This window comes from Amblyraja radiata, chromosome 6 (assembly GCF_010909765.2).
Source record: "Amblyraja radiata isolate CabotCenter1 chromosome 6, sAmbRad1.1.pri, whole genome shotgun sequence".
Taxonomy (NCBI): domain Eukaryota; kingdom Metazoa; phylum Chordata; class Chondrichthyes; order Rajiformes; family Rajidae; genus Amblyraja; species Amblyraja radiata.
Window position 1 is genome coordinate 17484884 of NC_045961.1, and position 27987 is coordinate 17512870.

At 47.4% G+C, this 27987-nt stretch overlaps 1 protein-coding gene across 1 annotated transcript; it reads left to right on the top strand.

Moving 5' to 3' along the window:
* LOC116974105 (high-affinity choline transporter 1-like) lies at positions 1-27987 on the top strand. Its single transcript, XM_033022244.1, has 9 exons — positions 1-67; positions 5186-5380; positions 7602-7715; positions 15617-15772; positions 15916-16064; positions 18821-18964; positions 21454-21607; positions 25178-25395; positions 27453-27987. Exons 1-9 carry the CDS (start codon positions 43-45, stop codon positions 27915-27917), a joined length of 1620 nt encoding a protein of 539 aa, XP_032878135.1. The 5' UTR covers positions 1-42; the 3' UTR covers positions 27918-27987.

Genomic DNA, 27987 nt, shown 5'->3' on the forward strand with positions numbered 1-27987 from the left:
AGGACAAACGGACGTTCCCTGTTGAATGTGTAACCCTCTCACATGCCAAGGAGTTGTGCTCTTCCTGGTGAGTCCGTCACTGCTAGCTGCTCGCTCTGTTCTCTGTTTATGCTGGGCTGAATATACCCAATAACCTGCCCAAACCTAACCCTGGCGAAATGGTAGAGTTGTTGCCCTTTTGCAAATTCTTAAATTGCACACTGCTATTTCTCATTTATCTGTGTCATTGTGTTTCCGGGGCTGTGAAGCTGCAGCAAGCAAGAATTCAACTGTTCTGTTGCTGGCACCTATGGCCATTAAACACTCTTGGCTCTCAATAGAGTGCAAATTTTTCAAAGTTTCATTTATGGGCAGCACAGCGGCGCAGCGGGTAGAGCTGCTGCCTCACAGCGCCAGGACTCAGGGTTCGATTCCTGACCTCGGGTGCTGTCTGTGCAGAGTTTGCACGTTCTCCCTGTGACCGCGTGGGTTTCCTCCGGGTGCTCCGGTTTCCTCCCATATCCCAAAGACGTGCGGGTTTGTAGGTTAATTGGCCCTAGTGTGCAGGGAGTGGATGAGAAAGTGGGATAACATAGAACTAGTGTGAACAGGTCGCTGCAAACTCAGTGGGCCAAGGGTCGGTTTACATGCAGTATCTTTAAATTCAACATCATCTATTTTGCCTGTGGCAGAATATGAGTGGGTTGCAATGAAGCTGTTATTGATTCATTGTATTACTGATTATTATATATTCATCTGAGTGTTATTGGTTTCATGGCTTGTTAAGCTGCAACAAGTAGAAAGACACCTGGACAGGTACATGGATAGGAAAGTTTGGAGTTATACAGGCCAAATGGAACGAGCTTAGATGAGGCCTTGTGGTTGGCATGGGCCAGTTGGGCCGAAGGGCCCGTTTCCGTGCTGTATGACTCTTTGAGTTTAAGTAAGAACGTCATTGTTCTGTGGCCGGTACATACGACAATTAAAGACTCTTCCATGATCACCGTGGGTGGTCACAGTGGCGCAGCGGTAGTGTTGCTGCCTTACAGCGAATGCAGCGCCGGAGACCCGGGTTCAATCCCGACTACGGCTGCTGTCTGTACTGAGGTTGTACGTTCTCCCCGTGACCTGCGTGGGTTTTCTCCGAGATCTCCGGTTTCCTCCCACACTCCAAAGGAGTACAGGTATGTAGGTTAATTGGCTTGGGTAATGTAAAAATTGTACCTAGTGGGTATAGGATAGTGTTAATGTGCGGGGATCGCTGGAATGCGCGGACCCGGTGGGCCGAAGGGCCTGTTTCCGCGCTGTATCTCTAAACTAAACTAAACTAAAAAACTAAAAATCAGTGCATCTTTCAATCGATCAATCATCTCACAGAACTGGGTACGAATAAGATTCCTGGCAACATGAGGTGTGTGTTTATCTAGGAAAGAACTGCAGATGCTGGTTTCAACCGAAGATAGGCACAAAAAGCTGGAGTAACTCAGCGGGATAGGCAGCATCTCTGGAGAGAAGGAACAGGTAATGTTTCGGGTCGAGACCCTTCGACACCAAAACGTCTCCTGTACTCCTTCTCCAGAGATGCTGTCTGACCCGCTGATTACTCCAGCTTTTTGTGCCTATCTTCGGTTGAAACCAGCATCTGCAGTTCTTTCCTACATAAAACCACACCTCATGTTGCCAGGAATCTTAAACATAAAAAGATGGGAGGAGCCATTTTGGGGAACGGCTGCTAACCAGCAGCTGTCCGTTTCAATTCACTTTTTTAAAATTAGTTTTAGTGAATTTTGTCCCATGTTTGTTGGGGAATTTGACTTTTGTATGTGGGGGGGGAAGGGGGAAACTATTTTCTAGGTCCCTACCTGGTCGGTGAGGCAGCTTTTTCCCCGAGCTGCACCGTCGACCCGTCCTTGCGGCCTACCAGCGGGAGTGGAGCGGCCTTTTCCTGGCGGGGACCGCCCTGCACCTTCAGCTTCGGTGGCGGCACAGTGCTGGAGCGCTATCGTGGAGCGGAACGGGCGATGCCTTGCCTGGTTCGCCGCGCTGGGTCGCCACGCTGGAGCTCCGGTATGCTGAGACCACCGTGTTCAACACCGTCGAGCTGCGGGACTGTGGAGCGGCCAGCCGCGGGCGGCGATGCCGACTTTAACATCGGGAGCCTCGGAGCACCAACCGACGCGGCCCTGTCGGCTTCGGAAGCCACGGACTCCGGTAGGGAATCGGCCGTTCCAGCCATCCCAGCCGCTGTGAGGACTCTCCCGACGCCGGCAACACCACCCGGCGAGAACGGCCAGGAACATCGGGCCTCCGTAGAGGCAACTGTGGAGGCCTCAATAGGCCTGACTATGGGATAACTGGGGTTGGGGACTGGACATTGTGCCTTCCCCCACAGTGGTAACCATTGTGGGGGGATGATTTTTGTGTGTGTAAATGATTATTTTATTCTGTGTCCAAGATGGCTGCCGGAAGGGAGAGTGTACGCTAGCGCGCTTTAGCTGCCGCTGCTCTCTCTTCATATTGTGTTTTTTGATTTTTGTCTTTGGATTGAATTCTGTCTTTAATTTGTGTACTGGTGATGTCTTTACTATTTATTTTATTCCGCTTACATGTTTTTACTCTATTTGCTAAATTTTGTAAGGTGTCCTTGAGACTCTTGAAAGGCGCCCATAAATAAAATTTATTATTATTATTATTAGAGATGTTGTCTGACCCGCTGATTACTCCAGCTTTTTGTGTCCACCTGCGGTCTGTGTTTGTTCTTTGACATATCCTTGTCACACATTCACCCTTTACATGGCAAAGGCAGTGTGAAATCTCTGGGAGTTTGGAGGAGGTTGGGACAACTGTTCAACCCTTGAAGCCATGAGCAAAGACTGAATTATGGACTCACACTTCAGCAGCAAGACTGGGAATGTACAGTATTAGTTTCTCTGCCATAAACATCTCTGCATCCGAGCCCCCACCAGCTGTGCTTTTACAGATGCAGTGCAGAAACAGGCCCTTCGGCCCAGCAAGTCCATGCCGACTAGCAATCACCCCATGCACTAACACTATGCTACACATTAGGGATAATTTACAGAAGCCAATTAACCTGCAAACCTGCACGTCTTTTGAGAGTGGGAGGAAACCGGAGCACCCGGAGAAAACCCACACGGTCACGGGGAGAATGTGCAAACTCCGTACAGACAGCACCCGAGGTCAGGATGGAACCTGGCTCTGTGGCGCTGTCAGGTAGCAACTCTACCGCTACGCCTTTGTGTTGCCCCTTGAGAATGTTGCTGTTTGTACCGACAACAGAACAAGGAAAGCGTTACAGGGCTGCAAACACTATACTCATGGATAACGTATAATGAACAAAAAAATCAATAATAATCCGAAAAAGAAAACAAATTCTAGTGCAAAGAAGCCCAAAGTTCTTTGTGCGACCAAAGACCCTCCACAGTTTATAGTTTAATCAGTCACAAAGAACAAAGATATTATTATGTTCTGCAGTTTAACAGGCCTGTGAATGCAATAACAAATATAGAATAATCAATAATAGCATAAATAATCAGTAATTGTAATTAATTTACAAACATACAAGGAATTTGATTTGCCAAGTCATCCAAAAAAGCAACAAGATACATCTATCTATATATAACTAAAACTCTCTTAACCATTTCCTGTCTGCGTTGTAATTAAATTTGCGCAAAAATGATCCCCCATAGCGCTACAATTTTTCATCACCTTACTCACCATTCTCCTCTGCTGCAAGTCAAATAGGTTTTGTTCCGATTGGTGAAATAGTACAAAAGTTATGAAGGTTTTGAAGGTTTCTCCTCCACCATCCCCCCCCTCCCCACCCCTCCCCCACACACACACACCCACCCCACCCCCACACCACCCCTCCCCCCTCCCCCCTCCCCACCCTCTCTTCCCCACACCCCCTTCCCCCAAACCCCCCTCCCTCCCATCCACCCTTCCCCACAACTCCATCCCCCTCCCCCCTTCCCCCACCCCCCCCATACCCCTCCTCCACCACACCCACTCCCACTCCCCACACCCCCTAAAGCACCTCCCTCCACACACACCCCCTCCCCCACCACCCCCCTCCCCCCACACCACCCGTCCCCCACACACAACCTCTCCCCTACCCCCTCCCCCACACACCCCCTCCCCCTCCTCCACACCCCTCCTTCACACTACTCCTCCCTCACCCCCCCTCCCAACCACCCATCCCCCACCCACCCCCCTTCCCCACACCTCCTCCCCTACATCATCCTCCCCCACACCACCCTCCCCCACACCACCCTCCCCCACCCCTCATTCCGCACCCCCCCTCCCCCACACCACCCTCCCCCACACCACCCTCCCCCACCCCTCATTCCGCACCCCCCCTCCCCCACACCACCCTCCCCCACACCACCCTCCCCCACACCACCCTCCCCCACCCCTCATTCCCCACCCCCCCTCCCCCACACACCCCAGTTTTTGTTTAGTTTATTATAATTATTGTCAAGTGTCCCGAGGTACAGTGAAAAGCTTTTGTTGTGTGCTCTCCAGTCAGCGGAAAGACTACACATGATTACAAGCAAGCCGTCCACAGTGTACAGATACAGGATAAAGGGAATTACTTTTATACTGAGCGAAGATTAGTTAAAGTAAGAGATGCTGCTGCTGGAGTAGAGGTTTAGACGAGTGGAGTGATGGGAATGAGTGATTGCAGATCCACTTCTGGGACCAGCACACAGAGAGTCACCTGTCTTGGGGACTATCAAGCCAGTGTGTGTTGCGATGCATTGCGTTATGTTGCGATGCGTTGTGTTGCACTGCATTACGTTGTGTTGTGTTACATTGGGATGCCTTGCGTTTCGATGCGCTGCGTTGCATTCAATGCTTTGCGTTGCATTGCACTGCATTGCATTACATTGCGAAGCACTGCATTGCGTTGCGATGCGTTGCATTGCACTGTGTTGCATTGCACTGCATTGAGTTGCGATGTGTAGTGTACTGTTGTGTTGCGTTGTGTTGCGTTGTGTCGTGTCGTGTTGTGTCGTGTCGTGTCGTGTCGTGTTGTGTTGTGTTGTGTTGTGTTGCGTTGTGTTGTGTTGTGTTGTGTTGCGTTGTGTTGCGTTGTGTTGTGTTGTGTTGTGTTGTGTTGCGTTGTGTTGCGTTGTGTTGTGTTGTGTTGTGTTGTGTCCATCTGGTAACTTGCTTCCTGTTGCAGGATCAAGCACCATGACACTGAATATTGCCGGCGCTCTCACCATGGCTGTCTTCTACTTCTTCATTCTTGTGGTTGGCATCTGGGCTGCAAAGAGAGCACAGAGAGCTGAGAGATCGTACCAGGGGGATCGCTCCGAAATGGTGATGATCGCAGGAAGGAACATTGGAATTATCCTCGGCATTCTAACCACCACCGGTAAAGCATCTCATTCTCAAACTGTCCATGTTTACTGTTCATATGATTCAAAATCTCTAGGTTTCCAATTTTGAACCAATGGTGAGGAGGTTCTGGCAACGCTCTCATCTCGCTGCTACCATCGGGAAGAAGGTACAGGAGCCTGAAAACCGTGACCTCCAGGTTCAAGAACCTAATGTTATCCCACTTTTTAAGAAAGGAGGGAGAGAGAAAACAGGGAATTATAGACCAGTTAGCCTGACATCGGTAGTGGGGAAGATGCTGGAGTCAATTATAAAAGATGAAATAGCCGCACATTTGGATAGCAGTGACAGGATCGGTCCGCGTCAGCATGGATTTACGAAGGGGAAATCATGCTTGACTAATGATCTGGAATTTTTTGAGGATGTAACTAGGAAAATGGACAAGGGAGAGCCAGTAGATGTAGTGTACCTGGACTTTCAGAAAGCATTTGATGAGGTCCCACATAGGAGATTACTGGGCAAAATTAGAGCACATGGTATTGAGGGTAGGGTACTGACATGGATAGAAAATTGGTTGGCAGACAGGAAACAAAGAGTAGGGATTAACAGGTCCCTTTCAGAATGACAGGCAGTGACTACTGGGGTATCGCAAGGCTCGGTGCCGGGACCGCAGCTATTTACAATATACATCAATGATTTGGGTGAAGGGATTCAAAGTAACATTAGCACATTTGCAGATGACACAAAGCTGGGTGGCTGTGTGAACTATGAGGAGGATGCTATGAGGATGCAGGGTGACTTGGACAGGCTGGGTGAGTGGGCAGATGTATGGCAGATGCAGTTTAATGTGGATAAATGTGAGGTTATCCACTTTGGTAGCAAAAACAGGAAGGCAGATTATTATCTAAATGTTGTCTATTTGGGAAAAGGGGAAGTACAAAGAGATCTGGGGGTCCTTGTTCATCAGTAAGCATGTAGGTACAGCAGGCAATGAAGAAAGCGAATGGCATGTTAGCCTTCATAACAAGAGGAGTTGAGTATCGGAGCAAAGAGGTCTTTCTGTAGTTGTACAGGGCCCTAGTGAGACCACACATGAAGTATTATGTGCAATTTTGGTCTCTAAATTTGAGGAAGGACATTGTTGCTATTGTGAGAGTGCAGCGTGGGTTCACCAGGTTAATTCCCGGGATGGCGGGTCTGTGACATGTTGATAGAATCGTGGATGTGGATGATCAGCCATGATCACATTGAATGGCGGTGCTGGCTCGAAGGGCCAAATGGCCTACTCCTGCACCTATTGTCTATTGTCTATTCTTCCCAGCAACCATCAGGCTCTTGAATACTGCACAACACAACAGGTTGAAGAACAGCTACAGATTTTGGTCAAATGTGCTGGCAATGGAAAGGGGTCTTGACCCGAAACATCACCCATTCCTTCTCTCCAGATATGCTGTCTGTTCCACTGAGTTACTCCAGCATCTTGTGTCTATTTACTGGCAATGGAACAATGAAATTCTTACTTGCTAACAAGCCCATAAACACAATAACACACAGACAAATGTATAATAATCAATATAATAATTTCATAATCAGTGATACTCGGTAACCATAACAGCACAAAACTGAAGTCCGTAGTGCAACCAAAGACACAGTCCACAGAAGATCATAGTTGCTGAGGTTAGTGTTGTGCAGTGTTCAAGAGCCTGATGGTTGCTGGGAAGAAGCTGTTCTTGAACCTGGAGGTCACGGTTTTCAGGCTCCTGTACCTTCTTCCCGATGGTAGCAGCGAGATGAGAGCGTGGCCAGGGTGGTGTGGGTCTTTGATGATGCTGGCTGCCTTTTTGAGGCAGCAACTCCTGTAGATCCTTTCGATGGTGGGGAGGTCAGTACCTGTGATGGACCTTCGATGGTGGGGAGGTCAGTACCTGCTATAGACCGGGCAGTGTCCACCACTCTCTGTAGTCTCCTTTGCTCCCAGCGTTACTGAAGTCATTGAAAAATTGCGAGCACATTAGGGTTGGTAACACCACACAAACAGGGGCGGAGTTCACGTTATTGTGTCTACTTCGTCATACGAGCTGTCTGAGAAGGGTGCTGTCCCGAAACGTCACCCTTCGTTTTTCTCCAGAGATGCTGCCTGACCCGCTGAGTTTCCCCAGCACTTTGTGTCCTCTCTGCTGGAAACTCAGATGGTCGAGTGTTTGATAAAATGTCCTCTGGTTGTGGTCCAACACTATTGGCTGTGCTTCCCCCTGCAGCTACTTGGGTTGGTGGAGCCTACATCAACGGCACGGCTGAGATGGTCTACCGGCCGGATGCCGGGCTGGTGTGGACCGTCGCCCCTTGGACCACCCTCCTCTGCCTCTTCATCGGTGAGTCGAGATACATCACGGGGTCCCTCCGCAGCCAGTAGCATCCAGCAATAGAAACAATGAACCACGGGTGTGGTTTGCAACAAAGGATAGGAATCAAGTGCTGGAGTAACTCAACGGGTCAGTCAGCATCTCTGGTGAACATGGATAAGTGATGTTTCGGGTCGGGAGATTAGTGGGCAAAATTAGGGCACATGGTATTGAGTGCTGACATGGATAGAAAATTAGTTGGCAGACAGGAAACAAAGAGTAGGGATTAACGGGTCCCTTTCAGAATGGAAGGCTGTGACTAGTGGGGTACCGCAAGGCTCGGTGCTGGGACCGCAGCTACTTACAACATACATCAATGATTTGGATGAAGGGATTAAAAGGAACATTAGCAAATTTGCAAATGACACAAAGCTGGGTGAACTGTGAGGAGGATGCTATGAGGATGCAGGAGGACTTGGACAGGTTGGGGGAGTGGGCAGATGCATGGCAGATGAAGTTTAATGCGGATAAATGTGAGGTTATCCACTTTGGTAGCAAAAACAGGAAGGCAGATTACTATCTAAATGGCGTCAAGTTGGGAAAAGGGGAAGTACAACGGGATCTGGGGGTCCTTGGTCATCAGTCTATGAAAGTAAGCATGCAGGTACAGCAGGCAGTGAAGAAAGTGAATGGCATGTTGGCCTTTATAACAAGAGGAATTGAATATAGGAGCAAAGAGGTCTTTGTGCAGTTGTACAGAGCCCTAGTGAAACCACATCTGGAGTATTTTGTACAGTTTTGGTCCCCTCATTTGAGGAAGGACATTCTTGCTATTGAGGGAGTGCAGTGTAGGTTTACAAGGTTAATCCCGGGATGGTGGGACTGTCATATGCTGAGAGAATGGAGGGGCTGGGCTTATACACTCTGGAGTTTAGAAAGATGAGAGGGGATCTGATTGAAACATATATAATTGGTAAGGGTTTGGACACGCTAGAGGCAGGAAACATGTTCCCGATGTTGGGGGAGTCCAGAACCAGGGGCCACGGTTTAAGAATAAGGAGTAAGCCATTTAGAACGGAGACGAGGAAACACTTTTTCTCACAGAGAGTTGTGATTCTGTGGAATTCTCTGCCTCAGTGGGCAGTGGAGGCCGGTTCTCTGGATACTTTCAAGAGAGACCACTCAAGATAGAGCTCTTAAAGATAGCGGAGTCAGGGGATATGGGGAGAAGGCAGGAACGGGGTACTGATTGGGGATGATCAGCCATGATCATATTGAATGGCGGTGCTGGCTCGAAGGGCCGAATGGCCTACTCCTGCACCTATTGTCTATTGTCTATTGTCCAGACTGGTGCCTACTTTTAACTACCCGACCTTCCAGAAGTCACAAGTAGATAAAAATTCTGGAGAAATTCAGCGGGTTTCGGGTCGAGACCCTTCTTCAGACTGATGTGGGGGTGGGGGGGGTCTCATAGAAACATAGAAACATAGAAAGTAGGTGCGAGAGTAGACCACCAGGTCCGTCGAGCCCGCACCGCCATTCGCTCATGGCTGAACACTAAACAGACACACTTACCCACAAACAGTAGACACAAGACACAGAACACAAGACACTACCCTCCCCTTTATACCGCTATCACCCCTCTCCACCCCAAGAACCTCGCGATCTCCTGGGGGAGGCAAAAAACCGGATAAAAACCCAGGTCCAATTCGGGAAAAAAATCCGGGAAATTCCTCTCCGACCCCAATCCAGGCGATCGACACTTGTCCAGGAGATCACTCAGGTCTTACTATACTAACCATACCTAGGTCCATATCCCTGCCCTCTCCCCGTAGCCCCTTATCCCCTTGGCAGCTAAAAAACCATCTATTTTAGTCTTAAATATATTTAAAGTTTCTGCTTCCACTGCTCCCTGGGGCAGTGAATTCCATAAATTAACCACCCTCTGGGTGAAGAAGTTCTTCCTCATCTCAGTTTTAAAAGAGCCCCCCCTTATTCTGCAACTATGTCCCCTAGTTCTAGTTTCCCCGATCATTGGGAACATCCTCGGTGCATCCACCCGATCAAGGCCCCTCACGATCTTATATGTTTCAATGAGATCGCCTCTCATTCTTCTAAACTCCAAAGAGTAGAGTTCCAGCCTACTTAACCTTTCCTCATATGTCAATCCCCTCATTGCAGGAATTAATCTTGTAAACCTTCGCTGCACTGCCTCCAGGGCTAGTACATCCTTTCTTAAGTATGGACCCCAGAACTGTACACAGTATTCCAAATGTGGTCTCACTAATACTGTGTACAGCTGCAGCAAGACCTCCGTGTTTTTATACTCAATCCCCCTAGCAATAAAGGCCAAAACTCCATTGGCCTTCCTGATTGCTTGCTGCACCTGCATACTAACTTTTAGTGATTCATGTACTAATACCCCTAGATCCCTTTGCGTTGCATTACAACGCAGCTCCTCCTCATTTAGAAAATAACTTGCCCTATCATTTTTTTTCCCAAAGTGAATGACTTCACATTTATTAGTATTAAATTTCATCTGCCAAGTTGTTGCCCACTCACCTAGCTTATCTATATCCTTTTGCAGACTCTTCCTATCCTCCTCATCCCCTACTTTTCCTCCCATTTTTGTATCGTCCGCAAATTTTGATATATTACACTTGGTTCCCTCCTCCAAATCATTTATATAAATTGTGAACAACTGGGGTCCCAGCACCGACCCTTGCGGAACCCCGCTAGTTACCGGTTGCCATCCCGAGTATGAACCATTTATCCCCACTCTCTGCTTCCTATTTGTTAGCCAATCCTCTACCCATGCTAATATATTACCCCCAATCCCATAATTTTTTATTTTTAGCAATAGTCTCTTATGTGGCACCTTGTCAAAAGCCTTTTGGAAGTCCAAGTATACCACATCCACCGGTTCCCCTTTATCCACCCGGGTTGTTACTTCCTCAAAGAATTCGAGCAGATTCGTTAAACAGGACTTCCCCTTCACAAAACCATGCTGGTTCTGTCCGATGAAGTCATGTTTATCCAAGTGCCCCGTTAGTGTTTCTTTAATAATTGTCTCTAACATTTTACCCACCACCGATGTTAGACTAACCGGTCTATAGTTACCCGCCTTCTGTTTACTTCCTTTTTTAAATATAGGTGATACATTGGCCATTTTCCAATCCACTGGGACCGTTCCTGCCTCCAGGGAGTTTTGGAAAATTATCACCAATGCATCCACAATCCCCACCGCTATCTCCCTCAAGACCCTTGGATGTAATCCATCAGGCCCAGGGGATTTATCCTCCTTCAGTCTCATTAATTTCCCTAATACCACCTCCTTGGTGATCTTAATAGTATTTAGCTCCTCCATTCCTACCGCCCCCTGTTTATCCAGCGTTGGAATATTTTTTGTGTCTTCTATGGTGAAGACTGATACAAAATACTCGTTTAATGCCTTTGCCATTTCCATGTTCCCCACCAACAACTCTCCAGTCTCACCCTCCAATGGACCAACGTTCACCTTAGCCACCCTTTTTCTTTTTATATAGCTATAAAAACTCTTACTATTAGTTTTTATGTTGTTCGCTAAATTCCTTTCATAGTCTATTTTCCCCGTCTTAATTAATCTCTTAGTTATTTTTTGCTGACCTTTAAATGCTTCCCAATCCTCTACCCTCCCACTATCTCTGGCTACCTTATATGCCCTTGCCTTCAGCCGAATACTATCCTTTATAGTTTTACTGAGCCATGGCTGACTGTTCTTACCCTTACCCCTTTTTTTCTTCATAGGAATAAATTTTTCTTGAAGGTTATACAGTAGACCCTTAAACGTACACCACTGCTCATGTACCGTCTTATTCTTGAGTCTGCTATCCCAGTCAACTTTGATCAGCTCAGTCCTCATACCTTCATAATCCCCCTTATTTAGACTAAGCACCCTAGCCTGAGTTTCAACCTGCTCCCCTTCTATTTGAATATGGAATTCGACCATATTGTGGTCACTTGTTCCCAACGAGTCCCTAACTATGACATTTTTAATTAATCCTGCTTCATTACACAGGACCAGATCCAAGATTGCCTCCCCCCTTGTCGGTTCGGTGACATACTGTTCTAGGAACCCGTCTCTAATACATTCTATAAACTCTTCCTCTAGTCTACCCTGCCCAGTTTGGTTTGCCCAATTAATATGAAAATTGAAGTCCCCCATGATTACAGCAGTTCCCTTTTTACATGCGTCAACTATTTGCAGATTTATGTTCTGACTAACAGCGTCACAGCTATTTGGAGGTCTATAAATTACACCCACTAGTGTTTTTTTCCCCTTATTATTCTCTATCTGTACCCAAGCTGTTTCACTATCCTGATCCTTCAACGCAATATCCTTCCTCTCTATTGCCGTTATTCCCTCCCTTATTAAAAGGGCCACCCCTCCTCCCTTTCTTTCCTGTCTATCTTTCCTAATTGTCGAGTACCCCTCTATATTTAACTCCCAGTCCTGATCTCCTTGCAGCCATGTCTCCGTAATGGCCACGATATCATAACTATATATACTTAATTGCACCGTTAATTCATTTATCTTATTACGAATACTCCGTGCATTTAGATAAAGCACTTTCAGATGATTTTTACTACCCTTCCTTTCCGTTTTTGCCCCTTTTACATCTAGATCTTTATCTTCACAAATTCTGTCTCCTGTCACATTTTGAATTTCCGCTTCCCCACTGATACCCTGCTCTATTTCCTCTACCCCTGCCGTTATTACCCCCCTTGATACCTCCCCCCCGCTACTTAGTTTAAGGACCTCTCTACTGCCCTAGTTATATGATTTGCCAGGACCCCAGTCCCAGCACCGTTCAGGTGAAGTCCGTCCTTACAGAACAGATCCCCCCTGTCCCAGTACTGGTGCCAGTGGCCCAAGAAACCAAACCCATTATTCCCACACCAGTCTTTGAGCCACGCATTTAGCTTTTTAATTTTACGTACCCTCGCCGATTTGGCCCGTGGCTCAGGTAGCAATCCGGAGATCAGTACCCTCGAGGTTCTGCTTTTTAATTTATTCCCTAACTGCTCAAACTCCTTCAGCAGATCCTCCTTCCTCGTCCTTCCTATGTCATTGGTCCCCACATGGACCACGACCACTGGATCCTCCCCCTCCCTCTGCAAATTTCTCTCCAGCATCGCAGAGATATCCTTAACCCTAGCACCGGGTAGGCAACACAGCCTTCGGGACATGTTCTGCTGGCCGCAGAGAACCTTATCTACCCCCCGAATAATACTATCCCCTATCACTACGGCATTTCTTCTAACTCCCCCCTCTTGAATGGCCTCCTGATCCACGGTGCTGCAGCCAGGTTGCTCATCCCTCCCACAGCCCCTGATCCTGTCCTTACATTGAGTAAGAGCCTCGGTCATGCTCGTCAGGGACAAAGGCTGTGGCTCCTGCCGCATCTCCTCCTGGTTCCCCCTACCTGCCTCGCTTATGGCCACACCTTCCTTTCCTTGCTCACTCGACCGGAAACGTCACCTATTTCCTTCGCTCCATAGATGCTGCCTCACCCGCTGAGTTTCTCCAGCATTTTTATCTGCCTTCGATCTTTTCAGCATCTGCAGTTCCTTCTTAAACATTCCAGAGGTCATAAGTACTTTATCCACATTCAACAGAAGTACCATTAATTAATCAGGAATGCCAATATTTTTTAAGACACATCTTTAATTATTATTTAGGAACTGCAGGTGCTAGAATCAAGAGCAAAACACAAAATGCTGGAGGAACTCAGTGGGTCAGGCAGCATCTGTGAAGGGAATGAGCAGATGATGTTTCGGATTGGGATCCTTCTTCAGACTGATGGGGTAGTGGGGAGAAAGCTGGAAAAGAGAGGTGCGGGGTGGGACAAAGCGAGCGGTCTCGACCCAAAACGTCACCTATTCCTTCGCTCCATAGATGCTGCCTCACCCGCTGAGTTTCTCCAGCATTTTTATCTACCTTCGATTTTTCCAGCATCTGCAGTTCCTTCTTAAACATTCCAGAGGTCATAAGTACTTTATCCACATTTAACAGAGCACCATTAATTACTCAGGAATCCTAATATTTTTTAAGACACATCTTTAATTATTATTTAGACACAAGGAACTGCAGGTTCTGGAATCAATGGCAAAACACAAAATGCTGGAGGAACTCAGTGGGTCAGGGAGCATCTATGGAGGGAATGGGCAGATGATGTTTCGGATTGGGATCCTTCTTCAGACTGATGGGGTAGTGGGGAGAAAGCTGGAAAAGAGAGGTGCGGGGTGGGACAAAGCCTGGCGAGTGATAGGTGGAAACAAGGAACTGTAGATGCTGGTTTATACCAAAGATAGATACAAACTGCTGGAGTAACTCAGCGGGTCAGGCAGCATCTCCAGAGAACGTGGATATGTGACATTTTGGGTAGACCCTTCTCCAGACATCTAACAATAACCTGGAGCGAGCAACGACTTTGAATTACACTGTAAAATAGGAGAGCCTTTACAAGGACTTATTCATTCCCCTGCCACCATTCTATTCTTAATATACCTGCAGAATCTTACAAGATACATTTATTTGTCACATGTACCAATTGGTACAGTGAAATGTGTGGTCACCATACAGCCATACGAATAATAAAGAGCACAGAACATGATAGTATTTAACACAGACATCCCCACACAACGGGATCAAAGTTTGCCACTGTGAGGGAAGGCCCCAAAAATCTGTCGTCCTCCTCTGTTGGCCTCCCGATGTTCAGGCCCGCTCGCTGGGGTGACGGAAGTCCGACGTCGGGAATGGAGGACATCCTCAGTGGCTCTTTTACTTTAGATTAGTCAGTCTGAAGGGTCTCGATCCGAAATGTCCCCCTTTCCTTCTCTCCAGACATGCTGCTTGTCCCGCTGAGTTACTCCAGCATTTTGTATCTGTCTTTAGTTTAGAGTCCAAGTTTAGTTTAGTTTAGTGTGCTGTTAACTCCCAGCAGGGCATTCTTCACATACTGCACCTGAACAGGCTGTGTGAGTGGCTGTGAACAGTCAGTAAAATCCTTCTCTCATGCTGCGTCTTGGTGAAGCAGTCCTGTCATCTGGGTTTCCCATTGACAGTTTATTAGTTCGCAGATACAGTATGGAAACAGGCCCTTCGGCCCACTGAGTCCACGCCGACCATCGATCGCCCGTTCTATGTTATCCCACTTTCCCTGCACTCGAGAGGCAATTTACAGAAGTCAATCAACCTTCAAACCCACACGTCTTTGGAGTGTGGGAGGAAACCGGAGCACCCGGAGGAAACCCATGCAGTCACTAGAACGTGCAAACTCCACACAGACAGCAGCCGAGGTCAGGATGGAACCATGGTTTCTAGCGCCGTGAGGCAGCAGCTCTACCGCTGCGCCAGTGTGCCGGCCGTAACGTTGGTGCCGGGCCGTAACGTTGGTGTGGGCCGTAACGTTGGTGCGGGCCGTAACGTTGATGCCGGGCCGTAACGTTGGTGCGGGCCGTAACGTTGGTGCGGGCCGTAACGTTGGTGCGGGCCGTAACGTTGGTGTGGGCCGTAACGTTGATGCCGGGCCGTAACGTTGGTGCGGGCCGTAACGTTGGTGCGGGCCGTAACGTTGGTGCGGGCCGTAACGTTGGTGCGGGCCGTAACGTTGGTGCGGGCCGTAACGTTGGTGCGGGCCGTAACGTTGGTGCGGGCCGTAACGTTGGTGCCGGGCCGTAACGTTGGTGCGGGCCGTAACGTTGGTGCTGGGCCGTAACGTTGGTGCGGGCCGTAACGTTGGTGCGGGCCGTAACGTTGGTGCGGGCCGTAACGTTGGTGCGGGCCGTAACGTTGGTGCGGGCCGTAACGTTGGTGCGGGCCGTAACGTTGGTGCGGGCCGTAACGTTGGTGTGGGCCGTAACCAAGATCTTCCTTCTGTGCTCCTCAGGGGGATTGTTTTTTGCCAAGAAGATGCGGCAACACAAGTACGTGACCATGTTGGATCCCTTTCAACAACAGTACGGCAACCGCATCGCCAGCCTGATCTTCATCCCAGCTGTAATCGGGGAAATATTCTGGTCCGCTGCTATCCTGGCTGCCTTAGGTATGAACGTATGTTTGCTCCATCCTCTGACACCAGTACTCCACACCTAAAATCATTTTATCTATAAGTAGCATAGAGTCAGAGGCCTCGATGACACCTAATATTGGCGGAAGGCTAAATCTGAACATCTCTTTGCTACGCAGGTACAACGTCCAGTGTGATGCTTGATCTCGATAGGAATCTATCCATGGTGATCTCGGCCAGCGTGGCAATGCTCTACACACTGCTTGGGGGCCTGTATTCCGTTGCGTACACTGACGTTGTCCAGTTAGGATGCATTTTCTTTGGTTTGGTGAGTTACAGCCTCATGACAGCATCTCTGAATACCCTAATTGGAGGAAGGACATCCTTGTGAGTGAGGCAGTGCAGCGTAGGTTCACGAGATTGATCCCTGGGATGGCGGAACTGTCATATGAGGAAAGATTGAAAAGACTAGGCTTGTATTCACTGGAGTTTAGGATGAGGGGGATCTTATAGAAACATATAAAATTATAAAAGGACTGGACAAGCTAGATGCAGGAAAAACGTTCCCAATGTTGGGCGAGTCCAGAACCAGGGGCCACAGTCTTAGATTAAAGGGGAGTCCATTTAAGACTGAGGTGAGAAAAAACTTTTTCAACCAGAGAGTTGTGAATTTGTGGAATTCCCTGCCACAGAGGGCAGTGGAGGCCAAATCACTGGATGGATTTAAGAGAGAGTTAGATAGAGCTCTAGGGGCTAGTGGAATTGAGGGATATGGGGAGAAGGCAGGCACGGGTTATTGATTGGGGACGATCAGCCATGATCACAATGAATGGCGGTGCTGGCACGAAGGGCTGAATGGCCTCCTCCTGCACCTATTTTCTATGTATCTATCTATGTATCTATGAATAGCTTCACCTATGACTGGAGACACAAGGAATTGCAGATGCTGGAATCCTGAGCAAAACACAAAGTGCTGGAGGAACTCAGCGGGTCAGGCAGCATCCGTGGAGGGAATGGACAGGCGACGTTACAGATCTGTAAGGTCTGGACCAAAACGTCATTATGTTTACATCTCATGCTGCTTCATGTAAGAATTTTGTTGTTCCACTTTGGGGCATATACTCCAGAGATGCTGCCTGACCTGCTGAGTTACTCCAGCACTTTGTTTATTGCTAAGCCTTGAATATTGTAGCGACATATCTTTAACATAGTCATGTCAAAGTTGTTCTATGTTTGCAATCAAACATGGATTAGAGCTAAAACAGAAAATGCTGTAAATACGCAGCGGGTATTAGGGCATCACGGTGAGTGGCGCAGCGGTAGAGTTGCTGCCTCACAGCGCCAGAGACCCAGGTTCAATCCCTACTACTGGTGCTGTCTGTAGAGAGTTTGGACCTTCTCCCCGTGACTACATGGTTTATCTCCAGGTGCTCCTGTTTGTCGCACACTCCAGAGTTGTAAGTTAATTGGCTTCTGTAAATTGTCCCTAGTGTGTTGGGAAGAGCTAGTGTACGGGGTAATCGTTGGTCTGTGTAGACTCGAAGGGTCTGTTTCCTTGCTCTATCTCTGAACTAAAGGTCAGACAACTCTCAGCTTAGAGAAACACAGTTAACATTTTGTTGGACTGGGAAGGAAAGAAGTCACTTTGACCTGAGCGTTAGATGATTCCTCAAGAAGGCGGCATCTATCATCAAGGACCCCCATCATCCAGCCCGTGCCCTCTTCTCACCAAGGTACACAAGTCTCACACCACCAGCTTCAGGAATAGCTACTTGCCTACAACCATCAGGTTTTAGTTTAGTTTGGTTTAGAGATACAGCGTGGAAACAGGCCCTTCGGCCCACCGTCCACAGAGACCATCAATCAGATGTTCATTATGTTATCCCACTTTCTCATCCACTCCCTACTCATGAGGGACAATTTACCGAGACCAATTAAACCCGCAAACCTGCACGTCTTTGGAGTGTGGGAGGGAAGATACTAGCATTGGATGGCTGGATGGCAGAAGGCAGAGTGGCGATAAAGGTTTTGTTTCTGGATGGCTGCCGGTGACCAGTGGAGTTCCGCAGGGGTCGGTGCTGGGTCCGTTACTCTTCATGAGGGGATTGAAGGTATTGTGGCCAAGTTTGCGATGATACGAAAATAGGTGGAGGGGCAGGTAGTGTAGAGAAAGCAGGGACTCTGCAGAAGGAGAGTGGGCAGAGTAGTGACAGATGGAATATAGTGTAGCAAAGTGTGGAGTCATGCATTTTGGTAGGCGAAATAAAGGCATAGACTATTTTCTTAATGGGGAGATAATTCAGAAATCGGACATGCAAAGGGACTTGGGTGTGCTGGTTCCCAAAGTGTCAATTTGCAATTTGAATCAGTAGCAAGGAAGGCAATGTAATGCAAGAGGGCTTGTATACAAAAACAGGGATGTCATGCTGAGCCTCTATAAGGCATTGGTCAGACCGCATTTGGAGTCTTGTGAGCATATTTTGGCCTCATATCTGAGGAATGATGTGCTGGCTCTGGAGAGGGTCCAGAGGAGGTTTACAAGAATGATCCTAGGGATTAGGTTAACATATGATGAGCATTTGAAGGCACTGGGCCTGTATTCGCAGTTTAGAAAGATGAGGGGGGTCCTCATTGAAACTTACCAAATAGTGAAAGGCTTGGATAGAGTGGATGTGGAGAGGATGTTTCCACTAGTGGGAGAGTCTAGGACCAGAGGTCACAGCCTCAGAATGAAAGGATGTTCCTTTAGGAAGGAGATGAGGAGGAATTTCTTTAGTCACAGGGTGGTGAATCTGTGGAATTCGTTGCCACAGACGGCTGTGGAGGCCAAGTCAATGGATATTTTAAAGGCGGAGATTGATAGATTCTTGATTAGCATGGGTGTCAGAGGTTATGGGGAGAAGGCAGGAGAATGGGGCTGAGAGGGAGAGATAGATTGAATGGTGGAGTAGACTTGATGGGCCGAATGACATGACTAATAACGCCCGGCATCTGAGCAAGACCTCCAGCTGCAGTGGGCACCAATTTATTGTATTCATAGTGAGATTCATAGTGGATAATCACAAGGTGTGTTCTTTCTTCTAGTGGCTTTGTGTACCGTTCACGATGCTGAATCATGCTGTTACAAGCATCAAGATCACGGCCGTTGAGGAGGTCCATCAAAAGCCCTGGCTGGGAAAAATCGATGAGATATTTATTGGAAAATGGATAGATGATCTTTTGCTGATGGTAAGAAACTTAAAGGGGAAGTTCGCCGCTTGACCTGGTGTAAATGGATGAGTTGCAAATACATGGACACATAATAGGGTGCGGCACGGTGGCGCAGCTGTAGTGTTGCTACCTTACAGTGCCAGAGACCCAGGTTCAATCCTGACTACGGGTGCTGTGTGTGTGACAATAGACAATAGACAATCGGTGCAGGAGTAGGCCATTCGGCCCTTCGGGCCAGCACCGCCATTCAATGTGATCATGGCTGATCATCCCCAATCAGTACCCCGTTCCTGCCTTCTCCCCATATCCCCTGAGTCCGCTATCTTTAAGAGCCCTATCTAGCTCTCTCTTGAAAGCATCCAGAGAACCTGCCTCCACCGCCCTCTGAGGGAGAGAATTCCACAGACTCACAACTCTCTTTGAGAAAAAGTGTTTCCTTGTCTCCGTTCTAAATGGCTTATTCTTAAACTGTGGCCCCTGGTTCTGGACTCCCCCAACATTGGGAACATGTTTCCTGCCTTTAGCGTGTCCAATCCCTTAACAATCTTATATGTTTCAATAAGACCGCCTCTCATCCTTCTAAACTCCAGAGTGTACAAGCCCAGCCGCTCCATTCTCTCAGCATATGACAGTCCCGCCATCCCGGGAATTAACCTTGTAAACCTACGCTGCACTCCCTCAATAGCAAGAATGTTCTTCCTCAAATTAGGGGACCAAAACTGCACACAATACTACAGGTGTGGTCTCACTAGGGCTCTGTACAACTGCAGTTTGTACATTCTTCCTGGGACCGTGTGGGTTTTCACCGGGTGATCCGGTTTCCTCCCACATTCCAAAGACATACAGGATTGTAGGATGATTGCCTTCCGTAAAATGTCCTTAGCGCGTGTCGAATAGAACTAGTGTACGGGCGTGCATTGGTTGACACGGACTCAGTGGGCCAAGGGCCTGTTTCCACATTGTATCTCTAAACTAAATTAAATTAAAAGGCCTGGCAGCTAAAGAAGTGATTGTGGCCTGAGACCAGTGGAGTGGTGCAGGGACCACTATGGCCGAACTGGTTTTTCGCGTTATTCTGTATCTGTGCACTGTGGACGGCTCGATTGTAATCGCATATAGTCTCTCCGCCGACTGGAATGCATGTAACAAAAGCTTTTCACTGTACCTCGGTACACGGACAAGAAACTGACCCCAAACTCAACTCATCGTTAGCTTCCTAAGGAAGTCGAAGTTAGTGTGCTTTCTTAGCCATTGATTCAATATGGCCGGTCATAGAGTCTTACATCCGATCCATGTCCTATCCATGTACCTCTCCAGATGTTTCCTAAATGTTAAAATAGTATCTGCCACAACTACCTCCTCCGGCAGCTCGTTCCATACACCCACCACCATTTGCGTGAAAAAAACCTACCCCTCAAGTCAAGTCGAGTTTATTCGTCACATACACATACGAGATGTGCAGTGAAATGAAAAGTGGCAATGCTCGCAGACTTTGTGCAAAAAGACAAACAAACAAACAAACAAACAAACTACAAACAGAACGGAACAGAATCACATATTCTTTTACATATTAAATATTGTGGGAGGAAGGAAAAAGGAAAAAAAACAGCAATTTAAAAAAAAAGTTTTCTACAGTAAAGTTAGTCCCTGGTGAGGTCGGAGTTTACAGTCCTAATGGCCTCTGGGAAGAAACTCCTTCTCAACCTCTTCGTTCTCACATCATGACAACGGAGGCGTTTGCCTGACCGTAGCAGCTGGAACAGTCCGTTGCAGGGGTGGAAGGGGTCTCCCATGATCTTATTGGCTCTGGAGTTACACCTTCTGATGTATAGATCCTGCAGAGGGGCGAGTGAAGTTCCCATAGTGCGTTTGGCCGAACGCACTACTCTCTGCAGAGCCTTCTTGTCCTGGGCAGAGCAATTCCCAAACCAAATCTGGAGGTTCCTATCAAATCTTTCTCTCCTCATGGTTCTCGATTCCCCTACTCTGGTCAAGAGACTCTGTGCGTCTACCCGATCTATTCCTCTCATGATTTTGTACACCTCTATAAAATTAGATAGGGCTAGTCTCGGACAAGTTGTTAGTGATGGACACAAAATGCTGGAGCAACTTAGCAGGACAGGCAGCATCTCTGGAGAGTAGGAATGGGTAACGTTTCGGGTTGAGATCTTTCTTCCGACTGAGAGTCAGGGGAGAGGGAGACACAGAGATAAGGACGGGTAAAGTGTGAAAATGTGACATCAAAGGAGATGTGGCTCAAGGGAACTGTAGAATAGATCATTGTTAGCCAGGAGAAGGTGACAACGAAGCAAACAGAGATAAAATTTAATCAGGAGGACAGTCAGACTGGTCGGAGAACTAGGAAGGGGAGGGATGGAGAGAGGGGGAAAGCAAGGGTTACGAAGTTAGAGAAGTCACTATTCACACTGCCTTATTTATTTCTAAGATCATGAAGTTCTCTACATCTCTACTTCGTATATACACACAGATTGGAATTTCCTTTCCAGGTGCTGGGCGGGATCCCGTGGCAAGCTTATTTTCAACGCGTGCTGGCTTCATCCTCTGTGAAAAGTGCTCAGATACTATCAATAGCGGGAGCGTTCGGTGGATGTATCATGGGCATTCCCTCTGTACTGATTGGTTCTGTCGCAGCTTCTACAGGTACAGTAACGCATGTACAAGCTTGAATGCCCGCACCACCAGACTCAGGAACAGCTTCTTCCCCTCTGGTATCAAGCTTCTGAACGATCGTTCCATAAGCTAGGGTACTGTCCAGTTCACCTCTACCCCATTGTGGACATTGGACTTTGTCCATCTACCTATTGTACTTGAGCTTGGCTTGATTGCATTTATGTATAGTATTATCTGATCGACAGTATTTGGACAGCATTTGGATCACTGTACCTCGATGACTATCATAAACCTAAGGTAGACAAAAATGCTGGAGAAACTCAGCGGGTGAGGCATCATCTATGGAGCGAAGGAAATAGGCAACGTTTCGGACCAAATCCCTTCTTCAGACTGATGTGAGGGCGGGGGGAGCGGGAAGAAGAAAGGAAGAGGTGGAGCCGGTGGGCTGAAGGAGAGCTGAGAAGGGGAGGAGAAAGTAAGGACTACCTGAAATTAGAGGTCAATGTTCATACCCCCCCCCCCCCCCCACACCCAGCCTCACCAGTCTGAAGAAGGGTTTCAGCCCGAAACGTTGCTTATTTCCTTCGCTCCATAGATGCTGCCTCACCCGCTGAGTTTCTCCAGCATTTTTATCTACCTTCTCCAGCATTTTTATCTACCCAGCATCTGCAGTTCCTTCTTAAATATATAAACCTAACCTAGGTTCATGATCAAAACATACACAAGGTGGCACAGTGGTGCAGCGGGTAGAGCTGGTGCCTCACAGCGCCAGAGACCCAGGTTCGATCCTGACCTCAGGTGCCGGGGTTTCCTCCGGGTGGTCCGGTTTCCTCCCACATCTCAAAGGCGTGCGAGCTTGTAGGTTAATTGGCCCTCTGTAAATTGTCTCTAGTGTGCAGGGAGTGGATGAGAAAGTGAGATAAGATAGAACTAGTCTGAACGGGTGATCAATGGTCAAGTGGACTCGGTGGGCCTGCTTTCATTCTGGACCTCTTAACTGAACTAAATATAGTGCGTTCAGAAAGTATTCAGACCCCTTCACTTTTTCCACATTTTGTTACGTTACAGCCTTATTCCAAAACGGATTGAATTCTTTTTTTTTTAATCATCAATCTACACACAATACCCCATAATATAAAAACAAAAACAGGTGCTTAGAAATTTTTGCAAAGTAATTAAAAAGAAATAACTGAAATATCACATTTACATAAGTATTCAGACCCTTTACTCAGTACTTTGTTGAGGCAACTTTGGCAGTGATTACAGCCTCAAGTCTTCTTGGGTATGATGCTACCAGTTTGGCACACCTGTATTTGGGTAATTTCTCCCATTCTTCTCTGCAGATCCTCTCAAGCTCTGTCAGGTTGGATGGGGTGCGTCGATGCACAGCTATTTTCAGGTCCCTCCAGAGATATTTGATTGGGTTCAAGTCCGGCCTCTGTCTGGGCCACTCAAGGACATTCACAGACTTGTCATGAAGCCACTCCTGCGTTGTCTTGGCTGTGTGCTTAGGGTCATTGTCCTGTTGGAAGGTGAACCTCCGCTCCAGTCTGAGGTCCAGAACGCTCTGGAGCAGGTTTTCATCAAGGATCTCTCTGTACTTTGCTCCGTTCATCTTTCCCTCAATCCTGACTAGTCTCCCAGTTCCTGCCACTGAAAAACATCCCCACAGCATGATGCTGCCACCACCATGCTTCACCGTAGGTATGGTATTGGCCAGGTGATGAGCGGTGCCTGGTTTCCTCCAGACGTGACGCTTGGCATTCAGGCCAAAGAGTTCAATCTTGGTTTCATCAGACCAGAGAATCTTGTTTCTCATGCCTTTTGGCAAACTCCAAGCGGGCTGTCATGTGCCTGATACTGAGGAGTAGCTTCTATCTGGCCACTACCATAAAGGCCTGATTGGTGGAGTGCTGCAGATATAGTTGTCCTTCTGGAAGGTTCTCCCATCTCCACAGAGGAACTCTACAGCTCTGTCAGAGTGACCATCGAGTTCTTGGTCACCTCCCTGACCAAGGCCCTTCTCCCCTGATTGCTCAGTTTGGCCGGGCGGCCAGCTCTATGAAGAGTCCTGGTGGTTCCAAAGTTCTTCCATTTAATAATGAAGGAGGCCACTGTGCTCTTTGGGACCTGCAATGCTGCAGAAATTGTTTTATACCCTTTCCCAGACCTGTGTGTCTCGACACAATCCTGTCTCGGAGGTTTACGGGCAATTCCTTCGTCTTCATGGCTTGGTTTTTGCTCTGACATGCACTGTCAACTGTGGGACCTTATATAGACAGGTGTGTGCCTTTCCAAATCATGTCCAATCAATTTAATTTACCACTGGTGGACTCCAATCAAGTTGTAGAAACATCTCAAGGATCATCAATGGAAACAGGATGAACCTAAGCTCAATTTTGAATGTCACAGTAAAGGGTCTGAATACTTATGCAAATGTGATATTTCAGTTATTTCTTTTTAATTACTTTGCAAAAATTTCCAAACACCTGTTTTCACTTCTGCATTCTGGGGTATTGTGAGTAGATTGATGATAAAAAAATAAATTTAATAAATTTTAAAATAAGACTGTGACGTAACAAAAATGTGGAAGAAGTGAAGGGGTCTGAATACTTTCTGAATGCACTGTATACGTGACGTATGAAGTGGGTTATCTAACTCAACTATGGGTCACTTCACTCAGTATCCTTTCCGCATGTACTGATTACTCAGGGCCACACACATTCTGGATATGGAAAAAAATGTAGAAAGAAGGAACTGCAGATGCTGGTTTATACCAATGATAGACAAAAAAATGCTGGAGTAACTCAGTGGGTCAGGCAGCATCTCTGGAGAAAAAGGATGGGTGGTGTTTCTGAAGAAGATTCGCGACCCGAAAAGTCACCTATCCATGTTCTCCAGAGATGTTGCCTGACCGGCTGAGTTACTCCAGCACGTTGTATTTTGCAATGTCTTGAATATTTTAGCTGCATATCTTTAACATAATAATCTTACAAAATTATAAGAGGAATGGATTGGTTCGACGCACAGAATCACTTACATAGAGTAGGGGAATCGAGAACCAGGGGACACAGGTTTAGGTGAGGGGGGAAAGATTTAATAGGAAACTGAGAGGTAACTTTTTCACACAGAGTGTGGTAGGTACATGGAACAAGCTGCTGGAGAAGGTAGTTCAGGCAGACACTATAACAGCATTTAAAAACCATTTAGATAGGTCCATGGGTAGGACAGGCTTCGAGGGATATGAGCCAAATGAAGGTAGGTGGGACCAATGTTAGGCGGTGTGGTCAAATTGGGCTGAAAGGCCTGTGTCCATGCTGTATGGCCCGATAACTCTGATGTCAAAGTAGTTCTATGTTTGCGATCAAACATGGATTGTAACTAAAACAGAGAGTATTGGAAATACTCGGCAGGTCAGGCAGCCTCTGTGGAACGAGAAACATTGAACATTTCAAGTCAAAGACCGTTTGCAGGAACTGGGAAGGCAAGAAGTCTTGTCGGCCTGAGCTTTAGACGTTTTCTCAGGAAGACGGACGGCATCTATTAACAAGGACCCCCACCATCTCTGGTTATGGATACTTCTCTGTTTTTCTGTTTCAGACTGGAATCAAACGTCGTATGGGGCCACGTCACCTTTCGAGAAGGGAGAGGCTGCCATGATCTTGCCCATCGTCCTTCGCCACCTGTGTCCTCCCTACGTCTCCCTGTTTGGGACCGGTGCCATTGCTGCTGCCGTCATGTCTTCCACTGACTCCTCCCTCCTCTCGTCCAGTTCCATGTTCACCCACAACATCTACCGCAGGATTCTCCGACCAAAGGTGACACAAAGGGAAAGAATGACACAAGTGCCAGAGTAACTCAGCGGCATCTCTGGAGAATATGGAAGGGGGACCTTTCTGGATGGGACCCTTCCTCAGACTCAACACGTCATCTATCCATGATCTTCAGAGATGCTGCCTCACCTGTTCAATTACTCCAGCACTTTACTTTTTTTCTAAACCAGCATCTACAGTTCCTTCCGACACATTTTATCGACTCGCTAGAATTTAGAAGATTGAGGGAGGATCTTATAGAAACGTACAAAATTCTTAAGGGGTTGGACAGGCTAAATTAAATTAAATTAAATTTCTTTATTTATATAGCACATTTTTAGTCAACTTGCATTGACCCCAAAGTGCTTCACATAATTACATCCACACACACAGGCAAAGGTGGGTGAAGTGTCTTGCCCAAGGACACAACGACAGTATGCACTCCAAGCGGGATTCGAACCAGCTACCTTCCGGTTGCCAGCCGAACACTTAGCCCATTGTGCCATCTGGCTAGATGCAGGAAGATTGTTCCCGATGTTGGGGAAGTCCAGAACAAGGGGTCACAGTTTAAGGATAAGGGGGAAATCTTTTAGGACTGAGATGAGAAAAACATTTTTCACACAGAGAGTGGTGAATCTCTGGAATTCTCTGCCACAGAATGTAGTTGAGGCCAGTTCATTGGCTATATTTAAGAGGGAGTTAGATGTGGCCCTTGTGGTTAAAGGGATCAGGGGGTATGGAGAGAAGGCAGGTACAGGATACTGAGTTGGATGATCAGCCATGATCATATTGAATGGCTCGAAGGGCCGAATGGCCTACTCCTGCACCTATTTTCTATATTTCTATGTTTCTATCTGCAGTTCCTTGTGCCTCAGGCAAAATAGGTAGAGCAAAGGGGAAGATACAGAGTGCAGAATAGACCTCAGCATTGTAGCGCATCAGTTCCAGAGGCAAAGTCCAATCTCCGCAATGCCGTAGAGGTGAATCAGACAGTACCCTAGCTTATGGAAAGACCATTCAGAGGTCTGATAACAGAGGGGAAGAATATGTTTCACATAGCCCAGTCTCTTCATTTACTACGTCTTCAGATTCAGTGAAAAGAACATCTTCTTTAAATTGGTGTGGCAATTTCATGTCTAATCAGTCAGGTGTCGAGCATAGATGTTGGGACGTTATATTATGGTGGTACAATATGTTGTTGAGGCTGCATATGGAGTATTGTGTTCAGTTATGGTCACCCTGCTAGAGTAAGGATGTCATTGTGCTGCAAAGAGTGCCGTAAAGATCTACGAGGATGATGCCAGGACTTGAGGGCCTGAGGTTGGGCAGGCTAGGACTTTATTCCTTGGAGTGCAGGAGGCCGAGGGGTCAGCATACGGAGGTGTATAATATCATGATGGGATTAAATAGGGTGAATGAACAGAGAGTCCTTTTCCCAGAGTAGGGGAATCAAGAACCAGGGGACATTGGTTTAAGGTGAGAGGGGAAAGATTTAATAGGAACCGGTGTACCCTTTTTCACACAGAGGGTGGTGGGTGTATGGATGAACTATCAGAGGATCTACTTGAAAATACATCTGGACAGGTATATGAATCGGAAAGGTTTAGAGGGATATGGGCCAAATACACACAAATGGGACTAGTGCGGATGGGGCATTGTGGATGAGTTTCTTTAGTCTGAAGGAGTTTCTTTAGTCTGAGGGTGGTGAATCTGTGGAATTCTTTGCCACAGAAGGCTGTGGAGGCCGTCAATGGGTATTTTTCAATCAATCAAGCACTTTATTCATCCCCGAGGGGCAATTTTAAAGCAGAGATTGATAGATTATTGAGTGTCAGAGGTTATGGGGAGAAGGCAGAAGAATGGGGTTAGGAGGGAGAGATAGATCAGCCATGATTGAATGGCGGAGTAGACTTGATGGGCCGAATGGCCTAATTCTGCTCCTATCACATGGCCTTATGAGTTGGGCTGAAGGGCCTGTTCCCGTGCTGTACGACTCTATAATGTTTCACCAGTGTTTTCATGGAAAGTGATTCTCACGGTTGCCATTTTCTCCTCATTTGCAGGCATCAGACCGGGAAGTGATGTACGTGATGAAGAGCACGGTCCTTGTGGTGACGGTCCTTGCCACCGTCCTTGCCCTCTTCACCAGCACCATCTACGGCCTGTACGCGCTGAGTGCCGACATTGTGTACGTTGTCATTTTCCCCCAGCTGGTGTGCGTGCTGTACGCTCCCTGCGTGAACAGGTTCGGTTTTGTCACTGGCGTTCTGACGGGGGCATTGCTGAGGATGGCCGGTGGGGAACCACTGTTTGACCTCCCACCTCTCATCTACTATCCCGGGGGTCACTTCCAAGATGACTACTATGTCCAGACTTTCCCCCACAAGACGTTTGCAATGCTTTTCTCTCTCATCATAACCGTTGTCTTGTCATATATCAGCAAACTTAAGTGGCCAGAGGTGTTTGTAACAACGCTGACAATGACAGGAATGCCAATGGAGATGACAGCCACTGATGTGTTACATTAATAAACTGGAATCATAATATGCAGACAATATAAAACACATAAACAGTACAGGAACAGGTAGTGTCTGTGCC

Bases quoted from the DNA above. Each gene is read 5' to 3' on its own strand.
- LOC116974105 (XM_033022244.1), top strand. From the start codon at position 43: ATGCCAAGGAGTTGTGCTCTTCCTG. The intron at 5,381-7,601 runs GTAAAGCATCTC...TTCCCCCTGCAG, and splicing joins CGGCATTCTAACCACCACCG to CTACTTGGGTTGGTGGAGCC. The intron at 25,396-27,452 runs GTGACACAAAGG...CCTCATTTGCAG, and splicing joins GCAGGATTCTCCGACCAAAG to GCATCAGACCGGGAAGTGAT.